This window comes from Cynocephalus volans, chromosome X (genome assembly GCF_027409185.1).
Source record: "Cynocephalus volans isolate mCynVol1 chromosome X, mCynVol1.pri, whole genome shotgun sequence".
NCBI classification, from domain to species: Eukaryota; Metazoa; Chordata; class Mammalia; order Dermoptera; family Cynocephalidae; genus Cynocephalus; species Cynocephalus volans.
Window position 1 is genome coordinate 132768055 of NC_084478.1, and position 24359 is coordinate 132792413.

Genomic DNA, 24359 nt, shown 5'->3' on the forward strand with positions numbered 1-24359 from the left:
AGCTGAATAGGCATTTCTCAAAGGAAGATATATGAATGGCCAACAGACACATGAAACAATGCTCAACCTCACTCATCTTCCAAGAAATGCAAATCAAGACCACTTTGCGATACTATCTCACTCCAGTTAGGATGGCTAATATCCAAAAGGCTGGAAATGATAAGTGCTGGAGAGGTTGTGGAGAAAAAGGAACTCTCATACACTGTTGGTAGGGCTGCAAAATGGTGCAGCCTTTATGGAAAATGGTATGGAGGTTCCTCAAACAATTACATATAGATCTACCATATGACCCAGCTATTCCACTGTTGGGAATATACCCAGAGGAATGGAAATCATCATGCCGAAGGGATATCTGTACTCCAATGTTTATTGCAGCACTATTTACAATAGCCAAGAGCTGGAACCAGCCCAAATGTCCATCATCAGATGAGTGGATGTGGGAAATGTGGTATATCTACACAATGGAGTACTACTCTGCTATAAAAAAGAATGAAATACTACCATTCAGATGGACTTACAGAAAATTATATTAAGTGAAACAAGTCAGGCACAGAAAGAGAAATACCACATGTTCTCATTTATTTGTGGGAGCTAGAAATAAATAAATAAATACAGAAACAAATAAGGTGGGTGGGAGAAGACACAACAGTAGCAAAAATTCCTTGAACTTTTTAAGTCAAGTGAACAGATATGATGGGGACGGGGAGGGGAGGTGGTGGAGAGGAACAGGTAAAGGGGCATGAAAATCAACTACAATGTATATTGAGAAGTAAAATAAAATTTAAAAATAAATAAATAAATAAAAATTCTTTGCATATCTTTTATTGGGTTCTTTGCCTTCTTATTGTTGAGCTGTAAGGATTATATATATGTGTGTGTGTGTGTGTGTGTGTGTGTGTGTGTGTGTGTGAGTATAATACATATATATTCTGGGTACTAGTCCCTTATCAGATATATAATTTGCAAATATTTTCTCCCATTTTGTGGTTTGTATTTTCGCTTTCTTGATAGAGTCCTTTGAAGCACAAGAGTTTAATTTTGATGAAGTTTGATTTATCTACTTTTCTTCTGTCATTTGTGCTTTTGGTGTCATATTTAAGAAAGCATTGTTTAATCCAAGGTCACAAAAATTTATGTCTTTTTTTCCCTAAGAGTTTTATAGTTTTATAAACACTTACATTTAGATCTTTTATACATTGTGGATTAATTTTTGTATATGATATGAGGTAGGGGTCCAAATTCATTCTTTTGCACAGTCATTGTCCCAGAACCATTTGTTGAAGAGACTATTCTTTGACCATTGAATGGCCTTAGCACTTTTTCAAAAATCAATTTGCCAGAGATGTATGAGTTTATTTCTTGACTCTCACATTTCATTGATCTATATGTCTATCCCTATGACAGGAACACAGCGGGTTAATTACTCTATCTTTATAGTAAGTTTTTAAACTGGAAATTATGAGTCTTCTGGCTTTGTTCTCTTTTTTTCAAGATTGTTTTGGCTATTCTGAGTCCCTTCCATTTCCATTTGAATTTTATGTTCACCTTTTCAATTCCTGGGGTGCGGAAAGGCAGTTGGAATTTTGAAAGGATTGTGGTGAATCTGTAGAGCAATTTGGTGAGTAATGCCATTTTAACAATATTAATATTGTAATCCATGAATACAGTGTCTTGCCATTTATTTAGTTCTTTAACCTATATCAACAATAGTATGTAGTTTTCGGTGGATAAGTCTTGCATTTCTTTTGTTAATCTTTTCCTAAGTATTTTATTCTTTTTATGCTATTTAAAATGGAATTGTTTTGTTAATTTCACTTTTTAATTGTGCATTGCTAGTGTATGGAAAGACAACTGATTTTTGTGTACTGATATTTTATCTTGCAACCTTGGTGAACTTGTTCTTTAGCTCCAATAGTCTTTTAGTATATTCCTTAGGATTTACTGTATAGAAGTTGGTGTCTTCAGTTGCAGGACTGGAAAGGAGGGTAAGAATGTCATCCTCATCCTGCTTCTCATTTATGAACATGTTTGTTCCTGATGGAAGTCAGGAACTCTTCTGGTTCAAGTTAACTGTTTTTATGAAGGTCATACCATTTTCTTCTGAAAAGAGCATGTTTTATGCAAGCTAGACTTCTAATGCGGAATTGAGTTGTAGAATTTTCTTTGATAAAGACAAAGCAGAATAAATCAAGGAGACTTTCTCTCTCTCTCTCTCTCTCTCTCTCTCTCTCTCGTTCTCGCTCTTGCTCTTTTTCTCCACTGCCTCCTTCTTCTGAGGAAAAAGTGTTGACAAGACACTGGGGGAGCGGGTAAAAGGACTATTTCTTGGAGGTCTTAATGTTAACAGTATGGAAATGTTTTAAGGTTCAGATGTAACCATAAGTAGGTATAGAATTTGACAGGACACTATTTGACAAAATGTAGTGAGCATCTGTTCTATCTGCCACTTGATATGCATTCACCCTCTTCGGTAGTATCACCCACCAGTGTTCCTCAGGGGGACCATCTCTCCCTGACTTTCAGTCCAGGCAGTCTGAGTGGTGTTGGTATCTCTCTAAGTTTCAAGGATGGGCATGTGACTGAACCCTGTCCAATAAGAGAAGTTTTTCCAGTGGTCACAGAGATTGATTCAAGGGTTGGCACAGGATCCAATTCAAGCCAATGGGAGACCCAGAATTTTTATTTTTTATTTGAACTTTCAGGGAAGAGCAGCTATGTTTTCAAGTGGACATTAGCTCTTAAGGATGTAGGCCTGAGGGGCTGGCCTGTGGCTCACTTGGGAGAGCGTGGTGCTGACAACACCAAGTCAAGAGTTAAGATCCCCTTACTAGTCATCTTTTATTTTTTTTAAAAAAGGATATAGCCCTGGCAATATTGACAGCCATCTTGCCGATCTTGATTTGTGAAGCCTGAGAATAAAGGCAGCGTGATGGAGAGAAGAATAGAGAGTTGGAGAGGGACTGGTTTCTAATGACATCTTTGAGCTCCTGGATCTGATTATACTTGAAGCGAAACTATACCTGGACTTTAGGCTAATTGCAAGTTAGAAGGGAGGAAGGGTTCAATTATGTGATTCAGTAAGTTCTATTTTGTCCTTCAGTCAATTTGAATTTTTTGTTCATTTGTTTGTTTTGTCACATGCAAGCAAAACTATTCCTCCAGCAAGATCAATCTAGAATTTAGTGGGTGAGAAAACATTTATGAGAAATTATCAACTTGTTCTGAGGTACATTGTTTAACATTTAAATTAATTATAATTAGTTTTAACAGTTTTAATTGTAAAATCTATAAGCATACAGAACACACACACACACGAGTTCTAAATGATGTACCAAAGGATACCAGATTAGGAAAGTATGAAGGAGAAAATCTGAAAAAGAAATGAATGCTAAACAATAGAGAAAAAAGTTTCTATAATGGGAAAGCCTAACGCCTTTGACCCCACAGCCACAGAGCAGAGTATGTGTGAAGATCAAATTGATCCAGTCACTGGAGTTGGTTCAGTAGATGGCTCCAGCACTGTAGCAGGTTCCAAGGGGTCTGCTCACAGAACCTCCACTTGCCAGTGATGCTAGATATCTTCTGTTTGCCCCTCCAGATGTCCTCTCCACCCTTCTCTACCCTGCTTTCTTCCTTGGGAGGCTGACCTGTATGGACCACATCAATAGGCTTTTTTTCCCCTATGGCTTTTGGTTGGGTTCGACCAATGAGAATTACCAGCAGATCAGAGAGATGGAAGAAAATTAAGTCGCAGTATTTATTCTCCTGTTCTTCTCCCTGAAAGGTCATCTTGGTCTAGCTTACTGTTTCAACAAGGTCACCACTCTTCTCAAGGCAGTCAGCTGTACATGACTCACTCCTGGGTTCTGGTAACCACTTCCTGCTCCTGTATCCTAGGGTCTGGGGATGGTAAGAGTTCAGTTTCTACTAGGCTGGGTTACTGTGCTATTTGTGGTTCCCTACATCTATGTCCTTATAAGTAATCTCTCTGTAAATAAACCCTCTTCCAATTATCCTATTTTGTCAAGTGTGCTATTTCTTGTTGGGACCCTGACTGATGTTATGGCCATCTAGGAACCTGCAAGGAAGTACATTCTGGACAGTAAGCTGCCGGACTGAGCGCCTATCATATCCTTCTTAAACCTTTTGGATCCACCTATCAGCCTGCAACTAAAGAACTTAGTGAAGTACTCTTTCAACTCCTCTTTCCTTGCTCTTTGCCTCTATCTATCCTATTCACCCTGTTTCCCCCCAACACACACACACACACACACACACACACACACACACACACACACACACACACACACACACACACACACACACACCCAAGCCTCCATTTTCTGAATGGATAAAAGCAGAGTGTAATTCTGTATGATTTGGTTAAATTAATTTATTTTGTACGAACATTTTCAGAGGAAGTCGGTAAAAAAAAATGACTCTAATGAAAAACTTAGATGGGGGAAATATATTGGAATCATGAACTCCACCCCACCCCCCAACCCCACCAATTCAAACCATGTCAGCATAGGAGACCTTAGGTCAGGGCAGCTTCCTGCTACAGCTTAGCTTCTAAGTTGAATAAGGCACTGTGAATATTTCTCTTTAATTGCAATTGCCACTAGAGATTTGCTTTGGGAGAAATTTTGTGGTTAGATGTGTACTGAAGTCACTTAGCCAGGCTTTCATCAAGCATTTACAAAGTTTTTGTTTGGATTTCATTCTGTCCCCCCACCTCAAAGTTTCTCTTAGTGTTCCTCTCCTACACAAACAGAACAATTTATACCAGAACTCAACCTTGATGAAGAATGGAAAGCTGCTGTGACAAAGCAGGCTTCTGAGAAACCGGCACATGGAGACTGCAAAAGGATACATGACCAGAAATGAAAAACCTTTTAATTTCACCCTCCTGTGGCTAAACCTCAAGAGTCAAAAAAAAAAAAAAAAAAAAAAAAAGTGGGGGTGGGGGGCGGGAGAGAAGAAGGAAAACAGTCTTCAACTAATAGGTTGTCAATTGTCAAGTTTTCCACCCACACGGCTGCCCAATATTCTTGTGGGAAAATCAGTGATATGATCTAGAAAGAGGAAATCATACATTTCTTTTTTATTTCGATTTATTGTTGTCAACAACTCCCCAAGACAATATAAACGTTTTCTACATGAAGATGCCCAGCAAATAGATGCCTAAGAAAGGTTAACGTAGGATAATGATTTCAGAGGGTGGAGGGTGCAAAATTATAACCGAAGGTCTTAGCAAGGACAAAACCATGAAGGCATTTGGAAGTAGTATTTCTCATGGAAAATCAAGTAAAACCAAGTGCATTGCCACAGATGGTATACAAATCAAATCCTGGTACAGCACAGTATGAGGGACTTTTAAAATTAATCCACCAGAAGTTTACTGAACAGTTAGAATCTAACTTTAATGAATATATGATCATATCTAGTTCTGTATAATAAAGCTATTTTTTCATGTCCCAGCTGACAACCCGAACTGTCTCAGCACTCTTCAGTAATTCTTTGTAATTGTGGACACAATGGGTCCCACTGAATGAGAAATAGTGCAAGACAAAAGATTCGTAACTCCTTGTCTGTTTAACAGTCAACGTATTTAACAGGATAATGTATTATGTATAAAATATAGCACCAGTAGTTGAATTCCTGTGAAATGTTAACTATTTTAACTGAACTTTGACATATGTTTCAAAATGTTTGGGATATCATATGTTGATTTTTAAAAAGATGGTACTTCCCGACAAGCAGCAGCTCAGAGTAGAAAGAGCACTGGACCTGGAGTCAGATGCAATGTGGGTTGTTTTCTCTAAACGTTCTATAATATCCTTTCCAGATCTAATGTTCGATTATTTTTCACTACTAAATCTTGAGAGTATGACTGAGGTAATTTTAAATGGTTTTAAAGTTGTTGTCTTTTTTATTTTGTTCTTTTTTTAAAGGTTAGTTTTGAAAATTGAGTTTGTTAAGGAAATGGGTTGGGAGGAGATGGTTTTATTGGTTTTTGTATATTCCTGATATTTTCTATCACTTGGTAATTGCGGCCAGCCCCCCCTACTCTGTCGGTAAGACTTGGAAGATGTCTGGGAAGGAGGTTCCAAAGAGCAACAGCAGTTTTTCTGCCACAAAGCCAAGAGAAAAACACTATGTTAGAGACTAGATTGGTGTAGTGTGTTTACATAACTGGGTTAAATTTCCAAGATTACATAGTTTACAATTTCTTAAGCGAGTTCACTTAGCCAAATGTTGCTTTTGTTCTCAACTTTCCTTCTCCCCAAACCTACATGTGTTTACATCTCCACATCAATGTCCGGCCAGTAGAAATCACAAGCCTAAAATGTCCAAAATTGATCTCAATATCTTTCCCTTCAAGCTTGCTTCTCTCTTGTATTCCCAGTCTTGATCGACAATGTCACCTCTCACCGGTTCTAGCCAAGCTCAAAACCTTGGAGTTATTTTTGACTCCTTTTTCTCCCTCTTTCCCAATTCCCCAGTCTTGTCCCTTTCCAATCTACCCTTCACTTTGTGGTAGCCAAAGTGCTCTTTCTTTTCTTTTCTTTTCTTTTCTTTTCTTTTCTTTTCTTTTTTTTTTTTTTGTCTTTTTTGTGACTGGTAAGGGGATCGCAAACCTTGGGTTGGTGTCGTCCACACTGAGCTCAGCCAGTGAGCGCACCGGCCATCCCTATGTAGGATCCAAACCTGCATGGCGGGAGCGCCGCTGCACTCGCAGTCCCGCACTCTCCCGAGTGTGCCACGCGGTCGGCCCCAAAGTGCTCTTTCTAAAATGCAGATTTGACCACAGAGATTCCCTGAATAAAATGCTTTAACTTCTTTTCACCTACTGGATAAAACCCAGAGTCTTCTTTTGCTCCCTGAATACCTTTCTAGCCCAGTCTCCAGTCACTCCCTGCCATGCCTTTGAGCCCATTACACTCCAGTTAAATGAACTGATGATAGTTAATCAAATACATCATGGTCTTTTCATGATCATGGCTTTGCATGTGAAATTTCTTCTGCTACTTTCTCAGGTTGAGATAGTTATTTTTCTTGATGTTCCCATAGCATTTCCACATTCTAGTTTTATAATTCTTGTCACACTATATTGTAGTTAGTTCTCCACTTGTTTGTCTTCACTACCAAACTGCCAGTTTCCTATTTGGGGAGAAAGTAAACATTGTAGAGGAGATTCAGACTCTGGATGCTTCTAGGTGGCATATAAGCTTGCTTTGGACCCTGAGACACTATGATAATCTTCGATGCCTGCCTTCTGTTTTTGTCCCAGCCCTCCCCCTGGTGGAGGTGTAAAGAAGCAGTAGAATGGTCACATGGCCAAAGATAAGGCAAAGTGACCTGGCTGATCCACAACCTGGTTAAACATCTGCCTCATGTCATTTTCAAAGTAAATACAAAACTGACTAATGAGCCTTGGCTTTAGGATGACCTGGGAGGAGCTTTCTGTCTTGCCATGTATTAGTTGGCAGACCCTGATTTCAATCCCCAAAGCTGTAGCTGGGGATCAACACACCCATTCCTGATGGTGTCAAACAGCATCACATGACTGTCAAATAGCCCAGGAAGAATTAGCTGGTGGAGATCCTCTTCTACGTATTCTCCTCTGCCTGAAGCTAACACAAACCTATTTGCAGGAATGTTTTCCTTTGGATGATTACACCATAGGGCAAGGAATCAAACACCAGTCACATTCACATGCTAAGTGTTCTCCCTAATTGCAGTGGACCCCACCTCCCAAAAAAGTCACAGGGAAGGTCTTCATCTCTATCTCAGAACAATATCCAGTTAGCACTGCTTTCTGTCCCAGTTGAAGATAACCTAGACTTTGAATTAGTATTTAGTTGCCTGTGGGAGGCAGCCAGTGTCTGAAGCACCCCTGGATATGGAGTTCCATAGGTATAGTGGCCTCAGGTGTAGTCTGGGTTGGTTTGAGAGATGTTTCCCAAGGAAGGACCTTGCCAGATGGGTTTTAAAAAAAAGGGGATAGATTATCAGCCTGGTTGGGAGGAATCTCAATTCTAAAACCAACAAAATTTTAGAAAATGTTATGAAGTTATAATCATCATAGAAATTCTCCATCATGGCTATGGTGAATTTTATCAAATACTATGTTTACAATACAGGGAGACTTCTAGCAGCAAGAATGGGTTTTAGTTTTAAGTGTAGGGAAAGGAAATTAATAGAATCTATTTGTCTTCAGGAGAGACTACCTTTAAAAAATCAGCTCCCACAATGTCATTTTATACACATGTCAAAGGCAAGGAAAGATGATCTGCTGTCTTAGGCATCCATCTGGCTGTGTCCTCATTAAAGAAGAAGAATTCAGGTGCTACCAAGGATAACATGAAATAAAACAGAAACAGAACTGGTGGGCGTGGCCCCCTTAAGTTCTTAGGTTTCTTTGTTCAGGGTAACGATTACCCTACCCACAAAACGATCACTGATGACATCATTTGTGATGCCTTTGCCCTTCAGTTGGCACTGCACAGGCACTGCCTGGTTCTTCACCACATCTGTAAAGTGCATTGCAACCAGTGGGGAAGTGTAGTTAACCTGTAGGTGGAAGAACAATGGATTCTAAGTGGAGGGAGGTAGTAGGAGGGAAGTGATGATCAGATATTCAGTGCAGGATGGGATGAGCTCCACAGAAGGAACTGAGTAAATCCCGTGATGCCAAGTCACAAATGGCCAAAGCAACTGACATGCTCTCCCTGCCTTGGGAAAGTGTGGGGAAATTACACATTTTTCTCATAAGTCATTGTCAGATAACAGATTGTCCTCTGGGGGGAACCAATTCTGACCTGGTGTAAAAAGATTTTCTGGATATCAGACCATGAATCAAACCACAACTCATATCCATCAAGTTCCCATACTAGAGATGAAGCCTTCACTGTCCCAAGGCTTCAAATGAGAGAAACAGGGAAGTGTGATTATTAGGGCATGATTGAGAGCAGTGGCAGTAATGTGTTCGCTCCTGGCTCTGCCACTAATTAGCTATGTGACCTCGGGCAAGTCACTTTCTCTCTCTAGACCCCAATTTCATCATCTGTAAACCGAAAGGGTTATACCAGACCAGGTATGAAATTCTTTCAGATATGGAAAGGAGTGTAGTTGTGATAAGAATTGGTAAAGGGAGCCCCTGGCTATGGCCAGCAGCTGTTCACTGCTCTGTTACTACCTGCTACTCCCTGATTCTCATAGATCCTGGCCAGTCCTTGCTTTGTCTCTGAGCCCTTTCTGCCAGCAAAGACTGAAGGGGATACAGCTTACGTGAGTCAGTTTGCCGTAGTAAGGGTAGTAGCGAAGGTCAAAAGAAGCCGACTCTGGGTAGTAATTGATGGATCGGATGTCGTTTTCATCACCTGTCTGTAAGCAAAAGCAAGTATATGTGGGGTGCTGGGTTATACAGTGGGTTGGGGTCTGAGCTGAAGGGATTTGTGCCCCAGGTGAAGTCACTGTGTGACTTACAACCATCCATCCCAGGAAGACCACGAAAGTGGAATGGGGCAGAGCTCAGCTCTAACCTATCCCCAGAGGAGCATTTCCAGGGAGTGCTGTGCCTTGGCTTTTCAGTTCAAAGAATACTGAGTAGGAGGTCTGGGCTGAGGAGGTCAAAAGTGCTCAGTATGACTCTGTGCTGGTTTCTATGGGACCAGACAGAAGGGTTCTAAAGGGCTTGCAGTACCTCGTGCTGCTGTGGAAATAGGGCTTACTACTCCAGTCCCTCTCCAAAGAATCATATTGGACCTGGCACCCAATCCTGGACTTTGGAGCTGAGGCAGGTATAAGTTAGAAAACATTTAGTAAATCCACTCCACAACTTGCACACTGTAGGCTTGGTTCTATCGGAAGTCAGAGCAGGTGCCCAGGGACCTGATGCATTGGCATACTGCCTACAGTTGGCTCACCTAAACTCATGTCTCTGACTACATTCTCTGTGGTACTTAATTACAATAGGTGGAGTCAGCAGGACAAGCAAGAAGGAGCCAGGTAATGGAAATGATTAAAGTAAACAGGTCTATTCTCATCACATCAGGTCAGGTAGGGGGCTGCCTATTCTGCCTATGCAATGGGCTTGCCCTAAATAGCAGGGTCTGGGGGCTAATAAGGACAAATAACTCAGCACTACTTCCAAATTACTGGGGTCATGTGAAACTATGAAAAGCTTCCATTAGGAAACTACAAGCAGAATTCAGCCCACTTAATATGCTAGTTTCAGTCTGAGTTGATGTTTATGATTTATTTATATATTCTTTTAAAGAGCAGTGAAATTTATTTTTTGTGAATAGTCTGTGGAATCAATTCTGCTAGTTTGTAATCTCACCTCACATTTGTGAATATTTACACATACACATGTACATGTGAGCAGAATGAATGTCCTTCCTACCTTGTTCACCTGGCAAATACCGCCTGACCTTTCAAAGCTCATCTTCAGTGTCACCACCTCCCACGTGGAACTGACCTTTCTTTCTTTAATGTTCCCATTGCACCTTACATAGCACCTGTAATACTTGATTGACCTGATTTCAGAGATAGAGTCATACTTATCTCAGCAATCTCAACACCTAGCAAAATACCTGGTGTATAACAAATGATCCATAAATGTTTGCTGAATGTGGAATATTGGCTGAATAAATGCTGCCTTTTGCTGTTTTCTGATCTTCCACCATGAAGATTGGACTTCGGAGCTGCAATTCTAGTACTGAGAATAGGATTACCTGGCCTCACACATTTGCAGGACAACTGTCCAGGGCTGGGGTGCAGTTAATGTCATTGAATAGAAGGGAGCTACTGCCTGTTTATGAAGCAAACCCAAAAGATATAGGGCTTTTTCCTACAAAGGAGCTAATTGGTGCAGATGAGATAAGAGTTAATGGTCCCTCAAAGGACAGTTAATTAGCATATTAATGGAGTTCTGTTTATACTTCCCTTGTAGTCATTTGTTATTGCAACACCCAGTGCCACTGGTCATTGCTGCAAAACGTGAAATTCAGTTTTAAAATCTGGGATTAATGACTCTAACGAAAGCTGTTTGTTTAGTTCAAAGAAAAGAAGTAATTAGAGCTAAAAGCAAAAGTGTAAACAGAATCTCAGTTAATGACTTGGCACATTGTTGTTCCCTGCTGTGGCCCCTAGCTGAGGTTCAGTCTTTGGCTTTCAGGAGTATGAATCATGACACACACACACACACACACACACACACACACACACACACACACACACACACACACACACACACACACACACACACACACACACACACACACACACACACACACACACACACACACACACGGATAAAATGCTTTCTGGAAATAGGAAGGCCTGAAGGCACTAAAGTTCGGAAGTGTAGTTATGGAAAGATTAACCCTTTCCCTAACCTATCCATGTGTAGGTCCTTGGAAAGGATAAACTACCTTTCTGTATGAAACAGATGTGCTAACAATGCTTATTCAAAAGGGCACTTTACCTGAACTTTGCAGGAAACCTTCACAGGATCTCCAAGCTCAGGACGAAAGCCTACAATCTATCAAAAGAAAACCAGTGTTTTTTCTTTTCTTTTTTTTTTTTTTCTGAAAAGATTTGAGAGTAGGAATGGGACTTTTGTAAACCCCTTTTAAGTCATCATTCCTCAGGCATAAGCTAAATCTATTTTGCCCTCTCAGAAGTGTTATAAACAGCAGAAAATGCAAAACACCTTTAGAGTCGTGCAGCTCAGCTTACTCCTTATTGTATTTGTGTCTGACACTCATACGCAGGAAAAACCACAGCAAGATAATCCTAAAGATGTAAAGAACTTTCTAAGTTCAAGGGGAATACGCCAGGTAAGGCTCTGTCACACCTAAGGCATGGCAGGAGAGAAGAAAAATGCATATTTTATGATATAAGAACTGTCCCCCATCGCACCCCCATGTGTTCCAAACAGCTCAGGAGCCTATTCTTGACAGAGCCATCAAAGGGTGGGGGAGAAGAATGGCAACACAAAGTGGCCAGGAAGAAAAATAAGTTGATAGGTTTGTCTGGTTGTTTGTGTTTCTGATGCAGTTGGTAAAAATGGCCAAGCCTGCAATGCGTGAAGACAGAGCCCAAGAGAAACAGAGTGGCCAGAGCCCTTGTACCCAGCTTATCCACTCATCACCACAAGATACAAGAGCCAGTATACCCGGTTCATCTTGAGAAGGATGCAGGGCTGTCCGGTGGAGTATCCAAAAGGGTCCTCCAGACCAGAACAGTTCTTCAGGGAGGAGCGCTTGAACTGGCAGGCCTTCTTGTCCACATCCTCATCGCCGTCTTGGATGAAGTACTGACCCGGTGGACAATCTACATTCATTTCCTCTTGAAGACTGTCATTGTAACCTGAAGCATGTGTGGGTGGCAAAGGGTCATGTTAGACAGGTGCCACGCGGGAAGGCCTTGTTTTCCGTAGTGCTCGCTCCCTCGCTTCCTTTCTCCAGCTTTCTTGTACTCCTCTGGAAGCTGACTCAGTCTACCCTAAGCCCTGTGACCTGGCATCAGGTGCCCGAGGGCCTTCATCGACAACATCCTTCTAGGAAGTCTTCCTGGCTAGTCACCTCAGCCCACTTTGAATGTCCACCCCCTGCTTCTCATTTCCTTAGAACTTCTGGATATCCATCTCTGGGTCATACATTGGTCACGTTAAAACTTTCTTCTATTTTCCATGATCTCTTTTCAGATATGGTAAATGGTAAACTTAGAGGACTGCCCCTTCTACTTCTGGGAGAGGAATAGGCGCATGGTTGGTAGACTTTGGAAGAGGGACTGAATCATGTCAGGGCATGGTGTATGTAAGGAGGCTAATTTTCTGGGTTAAATCTCCTTAGGGTCAGCTTAGGAGACATCTCCCCTTGAGGCCCATGAAGGAGAGGCACCTGATGGAAGACAGTGAGAAGTATGTGCTGTGGGACAGAAGGAAAGCGGAAGGAGAGGAAGAGGAGAAGGAGGGAACAAATCAGTCTTCATCCTTTACAGAGGGCAGTCAGCGCTTCAAAGAAGCAGCCGAGGTTGAGAGACACAAACCAACGATAACCACAGGGTTTCCACCGAGAGGCTGAGGGGGTGAAATCCTGTCTACTGAGACCTGAGGCACTCAGGGTTAATGCTCCTTTGCACTGGATGGAATGTAACACGTGTCCAAGGTACACACATCAGGGAAAGAGCTGAATGGGGCTATCTGTAAGCTGACTCTGGACTACCAGATGCCATAAAACCAGGCTTGGGGAATTACTCCATTCTTACCAATTTGGTTCTAAATGATAGAGCCCCATTAGTTCTATTAGACTCCATGTAATTATGTTTGAAGTAGCTCTGTTTTTCAGAAGAGATTGTGCACCTATGATCCACCAGAAGTAAAACTTAAAATGTACTGCTGGATCCTATCTAGACAGGTTGTGACCTGGGTTTGATATTATTAAGAAGCCACTGGGAATTTAAAATCCATTCCAATCATGGCTATGCTTTTATTTTTCCTTTCACAAAGCCACATTTAATTCAAGGCTTTGTTTTCATCTTTTAATTTTTTTAGAACAAGAACAACTATGCTCAAATAATAACTTTCTAAATGGAAGCTGCAATCACGTGCTCATTGTTTCTCTTGAGGTAGTTCCATTAAAAATAACGTGACATGGACATGACCCTTATTGCAAAATCCCAGTCCTCATGGAAATGAAACTGATACCCTGGGATGTCTATTTCAGAGATGTGCTACTTTTTAGCAGGGCATATTATCTACTCTTAGGAACTAAAAACTCAGTGCTTTTCCTAATGTTCCCGGCCTTATCATCAAATCAGATCAGAACTGGTATTTCTCCATCTACTAGCTCCTTGGAGGGATTTACTCAGCAGAGAATCTGGAAATATATGAAGAATCTTCAAAAAGTTCATGGAAATATTTGTATTATCTTTGAATTCTATTTTTCCACAAACTTTTTGAAGTACCCTCATATTTGCAATAGCTCACAAGCATTTTGAAAGAAAAGTAGGTATTGTTCTGGTTATGATGCCTAAAATATTCTTGTGGCCAACAAAGGAACTAGATGGACTCAGAAAGAAGCCAGTCACCCCTCATTTTACATATGAGGCATCTGAAGCTTAGACTAACCAAAAATAATACTGAACATTACTGATATAAATCTGAGTTTCCAATTCATGGTCATATGGCAGCAATACAGAGTTATGAAAAACCGCACTTCTTAAACTTTAAAGTTCATACAAATCAACTGTGGATTTTGTTAAAATGCAGATTGTGATTCAACGGGTCTGAGGTGGGGCCCGAGATTCTAACAAACTCCCTAGTGTTACCTGTGCCGCTGGTCCCTGGACAACATTTTGAGTAGTAGCAAGGGCGTGAAGAACATTGATGTGGGTTCAAACACCAGTTCTGCTGCTGGGAGACTTGGATCAAGTTACTTCCCCTTTCTGAGCCTCAGTTCCCTCATTTGTAAAATAGGAATGATAGACTCTACTATACAGGGTTAAAGTTAAATGACAAAATTTATGCATTTAGATAACACTTCCTGGCACACAATAAGAAATTGTTCTCCTAATTCAGTGCATATTCTACTAACTACCCCCCCTGTCCCCCCCCACCACTTCAGCCAGGCCAAGACAACCAAACCAGTCTGACTGCCCTCCCCTCTGCAAAGATTAGGTGCAGAGATGCAAACCCCACTGGGGCTCCTCTTTGATAGTTGGATAAATACAGAACCTGCATGTTCTGTGTTTAACCTTAACAAAGCTGCTACCTCAGCTTTTACCACGTGGAAGGGCCTCCCACAAAGCCATTCATTTGTCCCCGAAAATTTAGCTGATGATGCTATAGAGACAGACATCTTGAAAGCATTTGGGATCAAAACATTGGAGTGACTGCCATCCAGAGATTCTTCCTCTAACTCCTTTCTGGAATGCTTTTAAGTAAAGACACTTTATCTCTCTTCAAGAAAGCCCATCTCCGAGAAATGAATTCTCTTACCTTGAGAAAGTATAGGAGGCAGGAATCTTTCCAGCTCTGGAGAACATTCTCCTTTTCTCACCACTATCTCCCTTCAGAGTTATCTTTTATAAATTATCATTATTGAGCCACTTGGATGTGCTCAGGACTTAACTAGGTGCTGTAGGGTGTTCAAGAAGAGAAAACAAGTTCTCTGCCTCAAAGAACTTATCATCTTGCTGGAGGGTTGGTGTGTATGCTTTCAGGGCAACATACAATCATACACTAGAGCAATTTTGATTGTATCTACAGGTGTTGAGGGGGATGGACGGTAAGGAGAGACCATGATGGGTTGGAATTAGTAAGACTGGGATTTCTGGGCCAGGTGAATTTTGAATTCCCACCCATCACCTTTCAAAAAGAGCTTTCCACCATTCAGAAGAACTTACCCTGGAGAAAGCCATTTAGGCTGATCACATAATGCTGCCAAGTGTCAGGTTCAGAAACGCTGAAGTTGAAGTTAAGGCTAGGGGCGAAGGGTCTGATCATAACTCCTGGCAATGAAAACAGGTCTTGGATATATTAAATATTTACTACTATAACTCCATACTGTCTGCTACAATCACATAATAACCTGTGGTGCCACTTTTCCTATGTGGAAAATGGAAGGAGTCCTGTTTAGGAATCAGGCAGTCTGGGTTCTTGTCCCAACTCTATCATTATCTCTGTAAATTTGAACAAGTCACAAAACCCACTGTATTTTATTCTGTCACTTACGAAATCATGACAGCAATATTCTGCCTCATGTGCACAAAGCTGTTCTAGAAGTCAAATAAAATCAGGCATGTTTCAAATTATCAGAAAAGTATAAATAGATTAAGATGGTATAAAAACGTATGGAACCATTTTGTGCATTAGTTTGTGGAAATTGGTGTGTTCTATTCATAATTATACTCTCCACTCCTCTCTCGCGGGCTAGCCCATCCCATTTTTTCTTTCTTCCCAAGGAAAGAGTAAAAAAAATAAAATGGAGAGGAATATTTTTAAAGTGAGAAGATGGGATATTTGAAGATAGTAAAAAGAAAAAGTTCACAGGTTGGCTCTGTTAATGACACATCGTGTTTGTGTTTATAAAGATGGTCTATTTCTTAAAGATATACATTCATATTTGTATATATCATATTTATATATTTAATACTCCAATATTTATATATTTAAATATTTACTGATGATATGATGAGAGGTCTGGATTTGCTTCAGAATAATCCACTGGTAGAGGCAGGTGGGTTGGAGAATGGGTGAGGGTATTGATGAAATAAGATTGGCTATGAATGTCAATTATTGAAACTGGGTGATGGGTAAATAGGGGTTCACCTCTGATCTGAACCCGCGGCAGGAGCGCCACTGCGCTCCCAGCGCCGCACTCTCCCGAGTGAGCCACAGGGTCGGCCCCATTTTCAGTAGTTTTTTTTTTTTTTTTTTGAACAGGGTTACAAATTCCAATGCTGACAGGGCCAACAGGTAACAGAAATGAGGGAAGCAGGCAGGGTGGGGACTAGGGCTACTGGGAAAGAACATGTCTCCTCCAAAGACGATGGCCAGTACTCAACTGCAGGTGAGTGCTGCTGGGTGGGAATATGGGTCCTGTGGTGGAAGATTTTCCAGTTCTTTACAATTGGTCCCAAGTAAAAATGTTTATACGAAACCTCACATTCTATAAACTAAGTGAAATATGTTTTCTCGATGTTGTGTTGGCCATCTAAAATAGGTGTGTGGAACAGATTCAGCCTGCAGCCGCCAATTTGCAACTTCCGTCTAAGAAGCTAATTTTGAGCAATTTTCAAAACTCTGGAGAAATGGAAGGCGTCAAAGCCAACAACACTAGAATGCCATCATACTTCTCTCTTTTTTCTCATTATAAGTCCTGATCCAACATATGCTTTGCTCCTCTGCCCTCTACTGCATTTGCATAGGAAATATTTTGAATGCTTTGTAAGTATTCCGCCCTTCCCATTTAGATTTTTCTTTTAATTCAGTAGCGATTTAGAAAAGATATATACTTTGTTTTGAGACATTCTTATATAACAACGTGTACTCTATACACATAGACGCACTCAGCATGCCATATTATATAATGTGTACACACACACACCTACGTACACCCCCCCCCACCTCCGAGCACACGAAAGTCGAGCAGAACTGTGTTGTTGATACATCTGCTCAGTGAACTGTTTTCTGTGGCCCACTGTCCTTCTTCCTAGGTATTAGAAGTTTGAGTCTGAGAAGGGAAGTGGTGTCCTGTTCAACTTCAACGTGGGGAGCCTCATGGGGAACTAGAACAAGGTAGGAAACCGGTTTCCCTACAGGGTTATTTACACTGACACACACATCCCTATCCATAGTCCACCCTAGGCTCAGGAAGGGCTTTGTGGTCGTACCGGGAACTGTTTCTAAAGTTTCCACAGCTTAGGCGGGTTGGGTGGGGGCGGTTCCGGGAAGCCCAGGCAACTGAGACCTTCCAACGCTAGGGAGAACGCCTCCTATTATGGCGGCTTCAGTGGCTCTGGTGTATTGCTCTGCGGACCCAGAAAGAGGCCTCGGGTTCCAGGGATAAGCCTGACAGGTCGTCTAAGAGCACCAAGCTCAGCAAAGCTACCGGCTCGTGACGGGACCGCTGCTTTCATTCATACTCTTTCTTTGGTCTGGAGGCCGGAATAACCATGGTCACCAGCTGTGGGGATTCAGCCCAGGCTCCTGAAACCAGCCGTACCGCTCCTGTTTGCAGTCTCCCTCATTAGAGCTGAACTCTGTGCCCTGTTACTTCTGCCTCCCTGTCCGTTTATTACAAGGGTTATTCCCACCCCTGCAGGAGCAGCAAGCCATGGCCTAGCCTCCTGGAAAAGAAAGGGAGGAAGGCCTGTGGCAAACATAAGTGAGATGCACACAGCTTACCTCGCACGAGTCCGCTTGTCTTTATAGTAGGCGGCGTGTCTTATTTCTGAGTGTTAGCATTTTCTTTGCCTCCCTTTTGCCCATTTTCACCCTTTTCCTCAATCCACCTTCAGCAAACCCTTATCGGTTTTTTTTCTGCTCTTAAATTCTCACTCGTTCTTGGGTCCTTTCATGCTAAGCCCTGGTCTTCCTCAACCCCCTTCCATCTCCTGGCCTGAAGCAGACATAGCCAATCATCTCAGACTTACAAAATTGTAGAATTTACTTGCTTAGTGTTACCATTTGTGAGCATTTTCAAAATTCACCAGTAGCCTGAGCTCATGAACGGTGAAGCTCTATTTTATTCACCACAGAATTTGCAGTGCCCAGCACCACTTATTTCACAAACAAGTATAAATAAATGAAATCATTTCCAAATGTAAGCCAGTTTCTGTCACATATTGCAGAAGATGAGATGTGCAATTAGGAGCTATGTCATGCATGTGCTTGATGGGATGTACTTAGCCTCCCAGGCTGCATTTCTGGCATGGCTGACAACACAAGAATGCCATCATCCTGCCCTGTCTTTCTTCATTATAAGTTCTGATCCAATATATGCTTTGTTCCTTTACCCTCCCACTCCCACTCCTACCTAGGAGCTTCTGGACTTTAACTTTCCTCCTTATTTCCTAGTTCTGATCTTAAACACCTGACCACTCAAAACCAAGACATCATGAACGTCCAAGACAGGAGGCCTCAGGGTAAAAAAAAAAAAAAAAAATCAGTGTTTAGGTCTGTGGGGAAAATAGGACAATTTAGTCAAGCTCCCTTGGCTCAGGTCTGGTTGGGGGTCATGCAGCACATTCTTAATTCTTTGTAAACAAGTTGTGTGTGGGTGGAGTTAGTGCACATGTGCACCAATGTATCTTTTTAGTTTTGTTGCTAATGTGTGTTCTTCAGTTTGTAAAGCAGAGCTGGCCAACAGAGCTCACATCTAAAGATAGAGCATGTTTACTCTGATGGCAGCTGCTCAGTTTTTCCTTGGACTTTGCCAGTAGCAGTTGAGTTTTGAGTTTCTCTCTGTACTGCCTAGCTCCTAGATGTGTGTGTGCTGAATAAAGACTATTTCTTCTTCAACCAAGGCTCCAAGGACCCTTTTGCCAGTTACTTAGCTCATAGACCTGCGTGTGAAGGGCTTGTGAACAGGCTCAAGGGGTCTGTGAGCTCCAGACCCAGCCCTAGCTCTACAAAGCCCCACTTCACATGGCACCTTTTTCAGGTCATTTCAATAAGCCGACATTTTGGTAGAGCCTTAAGAAGTATTATGTTTCAACAGGCAAGGTAACAGGCTTGGAAGGGCAGGGTACCCTAGAGAATGAAAAGGGGATTTTTATGAAACTGATTTCTTGTGATCAAGAAATGATTTTCTGAAGTTCAGAAGTTTCCAATCTCCTTTGTTTCTTTTTTTTTCTGTTAAATAGAAGTAAAATTTAAATTTAATGCTTTTTATTTTTGAAAAGCATATGTGGCATGATTCCAGTGTTATTAAATTCTCTCTCTGCATCCATGCATACATTCACCCATCCTCTTCACCTTTGTGTGTAGTGATGTCTGTGGGAAGATTCACCAGTGTCAACCCTCATCATTTCCTCCCCAGGAGAGATTAGTAGATTTGTTTTTTTCTGCTTTGGAATTTTATGAATTGCATGAACTTTTCTACTGGCAAGCTATACTTTTTATGGCTACAATAACATAGTAACTTTAAAAAATTAATAGAAATTTAAACCTTAGAAAAGTATCATTTTTTCCACTTGATTGATTTTGAAAAACTGAAAATAGCGTTGCTTTACAAGGTAAAATACATGACCTATAGTTATACTTGAATTTGAGATAAACAACCAATAATGTTTTTAGTATTGCATGATAAATCATTATCCAAAAATCTATTTGTGTTTTATCTGCAATCCACATTTTATTCAGCATCCTCTCCTTTTATTTGCTGAATCTTGCAGCCATAAAATAAACACATAGCCATTTGCGTAGGAAATACTCTGAATACTTTGTGTCCTTTTTTCTGCCCATCCCATTTAGATTTTTCTTTTAATAGAGGAGAGATTCAGAAGAAAAACATACTTCTACTTGAGCCATTCCTATATTATATAACAGTTTGTATTAATACACAAATTTGTATTATATACACGCTTTTACTAGATTATGCCTACCTGTTTGTATGAGCCTCTTTCAAGGAGGGAAATTCGTTGTTAATTTTCCCGACATCATCGTTGGTCTTGGGGTGTGATGGATACTACACAAGGCAACTCTACGTTCATTTGTGTCAAAACATTAGCATTTTAAGCTCATTTTGCCTGTCCCCCAGTTCCAATGTTGTTGAGGCTTGCTGGTTCACGGAGAGGGTCTTCTGCTGGGAGAAAATGGAATCATCCTGAGCTGCCCATCCCAGAGCAGGGAGAAGACTGAAGCTGGAGATGGGCTGTGGGTGAGGGTCTTAGGGCCCAAAACCTTAGAAAATTGCCTCTCTACAACTCTGAGAAGTTCAAATTCTGTCAGCCAAATCTTGACTGACTTCTTTTCCTCTGCCCAAACTTTACTTTCTTCCACTCCTTTGCTTGTGCCCACCTGGGAGAGCATGGAACCCAAACATGAAGGCGTGCTGCCCCATAGCTCCTTGCCACCACACCATACCACTCTGAGGAAAGTCTCCCTCACCAATTGCAGGCCTGCACACATTGTGGATCCTCAGGGAGACAGATCTGCAGGGCTAATTGGGCATGCCCCGCCCAGGTCGCCTGGGATTGTCTAGGTTGCTTTGGGCTGGACAGACCTCCAGGGAAGGGCAGGAAAGAAAGGTACCTGACTTGCCCTGCATGTGAGAAATGGGGAGGCGACTTTAGGTCAGGAATATTGTGCCAGCTAGAGAGCATTGCTCTGGAGACCGCTGCAGGTAGCTTCTTCCTGAATTGAGAAAAGATAGTGGAGAGACATCTTGGCAGGAGTGGTATAATTTAGAGCAAGTTGGAAGAGATAAAGTTTGGGCCTGTTCTTAAGACTTTCACTCCCTGGGCATCAAATTTTATTCTTTCCCATCTGCTCCTTTCAGTCATTTTCATTCCCTTTCAGATCTTCTCTTTTCTTCTCCTTTCATTCTTACTGCACACCTTATCACACCGTTCCTTAGTCATCTTCATATTATTTCCCCTTCTGTCCCCTCCTTTCCTTCCTCCTCCTTTGCCAAAGCCTAGCAAGGCTAATGGGCCTCTGCAGTGAAACCTGGCTAAGTGTTGACATTTTCTTCTTCTCAAATGAACTCAGTCAGTCAGCACATAATTTTGAGTACCTGCAACATGCCCAGGTGCCTGATGCTGGGGATAAGAAACACTGAATAAGACAGTGTACTTGCAATCTATTTGAAAAGATAAAGCATGCTCACATGAAAAGATAACAAGCAGCCCAAAGCAGGGAATGGACAAGTTCTTCCTGACTTGATACAGGAGGCAAATTTAAATTTATGCAAGGTCTAAGCAAGTGTGGCCACGTTAAGTCTCTTTAAATAAAAAGCAACCAACACTGCCTTGAGGATGGGGAGGAGGCAGTAGGAGCCCAGGGCCATGCCCAAGCTGGGGTCCATCCTCCAACACTAAAGGCCATGAACACTGAGTACTGTGCTGGTCAGTCCCAGCCAGACAGATTCTTGAGAGTCCTGATGTCACAAAGACCTCTTAGAACATTTTAGCCACCCTCGAGCATGTGAGGTCTACCACACAGTTGAGTTCCTCATTGACTAATGCACTGCAAAGAACCAAAATACTGTAGCAAAGCTCTTCCTCTCATAGCCGAGTACCTGATGATGATGGCTTTGGCTCTCTTTTCTAGTTCAGGTCCACAGTAATTACCGTAGTGGGCTACTCTTACAGGTACTGGCTGAAAACTCTAGAGTTGCTGTAGGGACCTGGCCAACCACACCTCACATATCAAGTTCTTTGAGGTAAGACCAGAGGGTGGGCTGGTAGGGGCAGAGCTGTTTACCGGCATTTAGCAATATAGCATATTAGTCCAAGAAGGAAAATCTATCTGCTGAATTTGGGTCTTGGATCCATTTTTGAGTTAGTTTTCATATGTTGCGTTAGGTAAGGGTCCAACTTCACTCTTTTGCAAAAGATTGCCCTTTTTCCCACTGAATGGCCCTGGCATCCTAGTCAAAAGTCATTTGACCAGTTACGGGAGGGATTATTTCTCAACTCTCTATTCTTTTTCATTGGTTTATATGTCTTTATGCCAGTACCACTCTGTTTTCATTACTGTAGCTTTGTGGTAAGTTTTGAAATCAGGAAGTGTGAGTCCTACAGCTTTGTACTTCTTTTCGAAGATTGTTTTGGCAATTTAGTGTCCCATGAGATTCCATATGAATGTTAGAATGGGTTTAAATGAACAACAACAACAACAAAATGCTACAGAGAGCATCAACAGCACACTTGAACAAGCAGAAGAAAGAATTTGTGAATGTGAGAACAGGTCATTTGAAAATATCCAGGGAGAAACTAAGCAAGCTACAAAATGAAGAGTAAAAAAGAATCTATAAAAGTTATGAGACACCATCAAGAGAGCTAACTTTCACATCACAAGGCTGCAAAAAGGAAAAGAAAAAAAGAAAGAGGCAGATCTTCCATATGATCCAGCAATCTCCCTTCTGGGTATAGACCCAGAGGAATGGAAATCATCATGTCGAAGGGATACCTGCACTCCCATGTTCATTACAGCTCTGTTTACAATAGCCAAGACATGGAACCAACCTGAATGTCCATTGATGGATGACTGGATAAGGAAACTGTGGTATATATACACAATGGGATAGTACTCTGCCATAAAAAAGAATGAAATACTCCCATTTGCAACAACATGGATGAACCTGGAGAAACTTATGTTGAGTGAAACAAACAAAGCACAGAGGGATAAATACCGCATGTGCTCACTCATATGTGGGAGCTAAGAGAGAAAGAAGGAAGGAAAGAAAGACCACAGTAGCGCATTGGTCTTGCAGAGGGAGAGAATATTCCTTGGGTTACAAAGTGCAGTGGGGAGGGGGAAGGAGGAGGGGGAGGGAGTCTGAGGATGGTTGGGTGGGGGACACAGGGTACAAATGCAATTTCTGTTAATGGGTATGCTGCTGGCGTGAAGTTGGCCCTCACATCAGGGGCATGAGGGGTGACACTTAGCTTTGTATCTCATTAATATTCATAATAAATAAATAAATAAATTAATTAATTAATTAATTTTTAAAAGGGGCAGAAAGCTTACTTAAAGAAACAATGGCTGAAAATATCCCAAATATGGGGAGAGATATGGACATTCACGTGCATGAAGCATAAAAGTCTCCAATCACATAGGTTCAACCAATGAAAACTTTACCAATATAAATTATAATGAAACTGACAAAATCAAAGATAGAGAAAATTTTGAAAGCAGCAAGGGAAAAGAGGTTCCACACTTAAAGGAAGCCCCCATAAGGCTGTCAGCAGATTTCTCAACAGAAACTTTGCAGGCCAGGAGAAAGTGGGATGACATATATGAAGTGTGAAAAGTAAAATCTGCCAACCAAGAATACTTCATTTGACAAGGCCACCCTTCAAAAATGAAGGGGAGATAAAGATTTTCCCACACAAACAAAAGCTGAGGTAGTTCATTACCACCAGGCCTGCGTTACAAGAAATACTAAAGGGAGTTCTTCAAGCTGAAATGAGGAAATGATAATTAGCAACATGAAAACATATGAAAGTATAAAACTCACTGGCACAAGTAAGTACATAATCAAATTCAGATAACTAGTACTGAAAGGGTGATGTTTAAATCACTTTAACTCTAGTATAAAGGTTAAAAGACAAGAACATTAACAATAACTGTAGTTACAATAACTTGGTAAAGGATACACAATATAAAAATATGTAAATTGTGATATCAAAAACATTAAATGTGGGGGAAGGAGTAAAAGGGTGTAGAGTTTTTATATGCAATTGAAATTAACTTGTTATCAGCTTAAAATAGCCTGTCATAGCTATGAGATGTTTTATGTAAGCCTTAGGGTAACCGCAAAGCAAAAACCTATAATAGGTGCACAAAGATAAAAAGAAAGGAATCAAAGCACATCACTGCAGAAAAATCATCAAATTACAAAGTAAAACAGCAAGAGAGGACAAAGGAACAAAAGATCTATAAAACGGCCAGAAAACAATTGACACAATGGCAACAGTAAGTCCTTACCTATCTATAATTACTTTGAATGACACTGGATTATATTCTCCAATATATAGTGGCTGAATGAATTTTTTAAAAAACAACAGGATGCGACTATATGCTGCCTACAAGAGGCTTGCAACTGGTGGACTGGTCGGTTGGCTCAGTTGGTTAGAGCGTGGTGCTGCTTACATCAAGGTCAAGAGTTCAG

General features: G+C 41.2%; 1 protein-coding gene across 1 annotated transcript; it reads right to left on the reverse strand.

Annotated features, from left to right (window-relative positions):
- Positions 1-8415: 8415 nt before the first annotated feature.
- On the reverse strand, positions 8416-20582 carry LOC134368415 (protein ATP1B4-like). Its single transcript, XM_063084906.1, has 6 exons — positions 20540-20582; positions 15421-15525; positions 12188-12381; positions 11495-11551; positions 9295-9390; positions 8416-8577 (listed from the first exon to the last, which is right to left on the reverse strand). The coding sequence occupies exons 1-6, from the start codon at positions 20580-20582 to the stop codon at positions 8416-8418; spliced, it is 657 nt and encodes a 218-aa protein (XP_062940976.1).
- Between the last annotated feature and the right edge of the window lie 3777 nt (positions 20583-24359).

Excerpts from the sequence above, each read along its gene's own strand:
- LOC134368415 (XM_063084906.1), bottom strand. The coding sequence starts at position 20,582 with ATGGGGCAGCACGCCTTCATGTTTGGGTTCCATGCTCTCCCAG. Across the intron at positions 9,391-11,494 it reads AGGTTTCCTGCAAAGTTCAG|ACAGGTGATGAAAACGACAT; the intron begins GTAAAGTGCCCT and ends TTTTGCTTACAG. Across the intron at positions 8,578-9,294 it reads ACTACGGCAAACTGACTCAC|GTTAACTACACTTCCCCACT; the intron begins GTAAGCTGTATC and ends TTCCACCTACAG.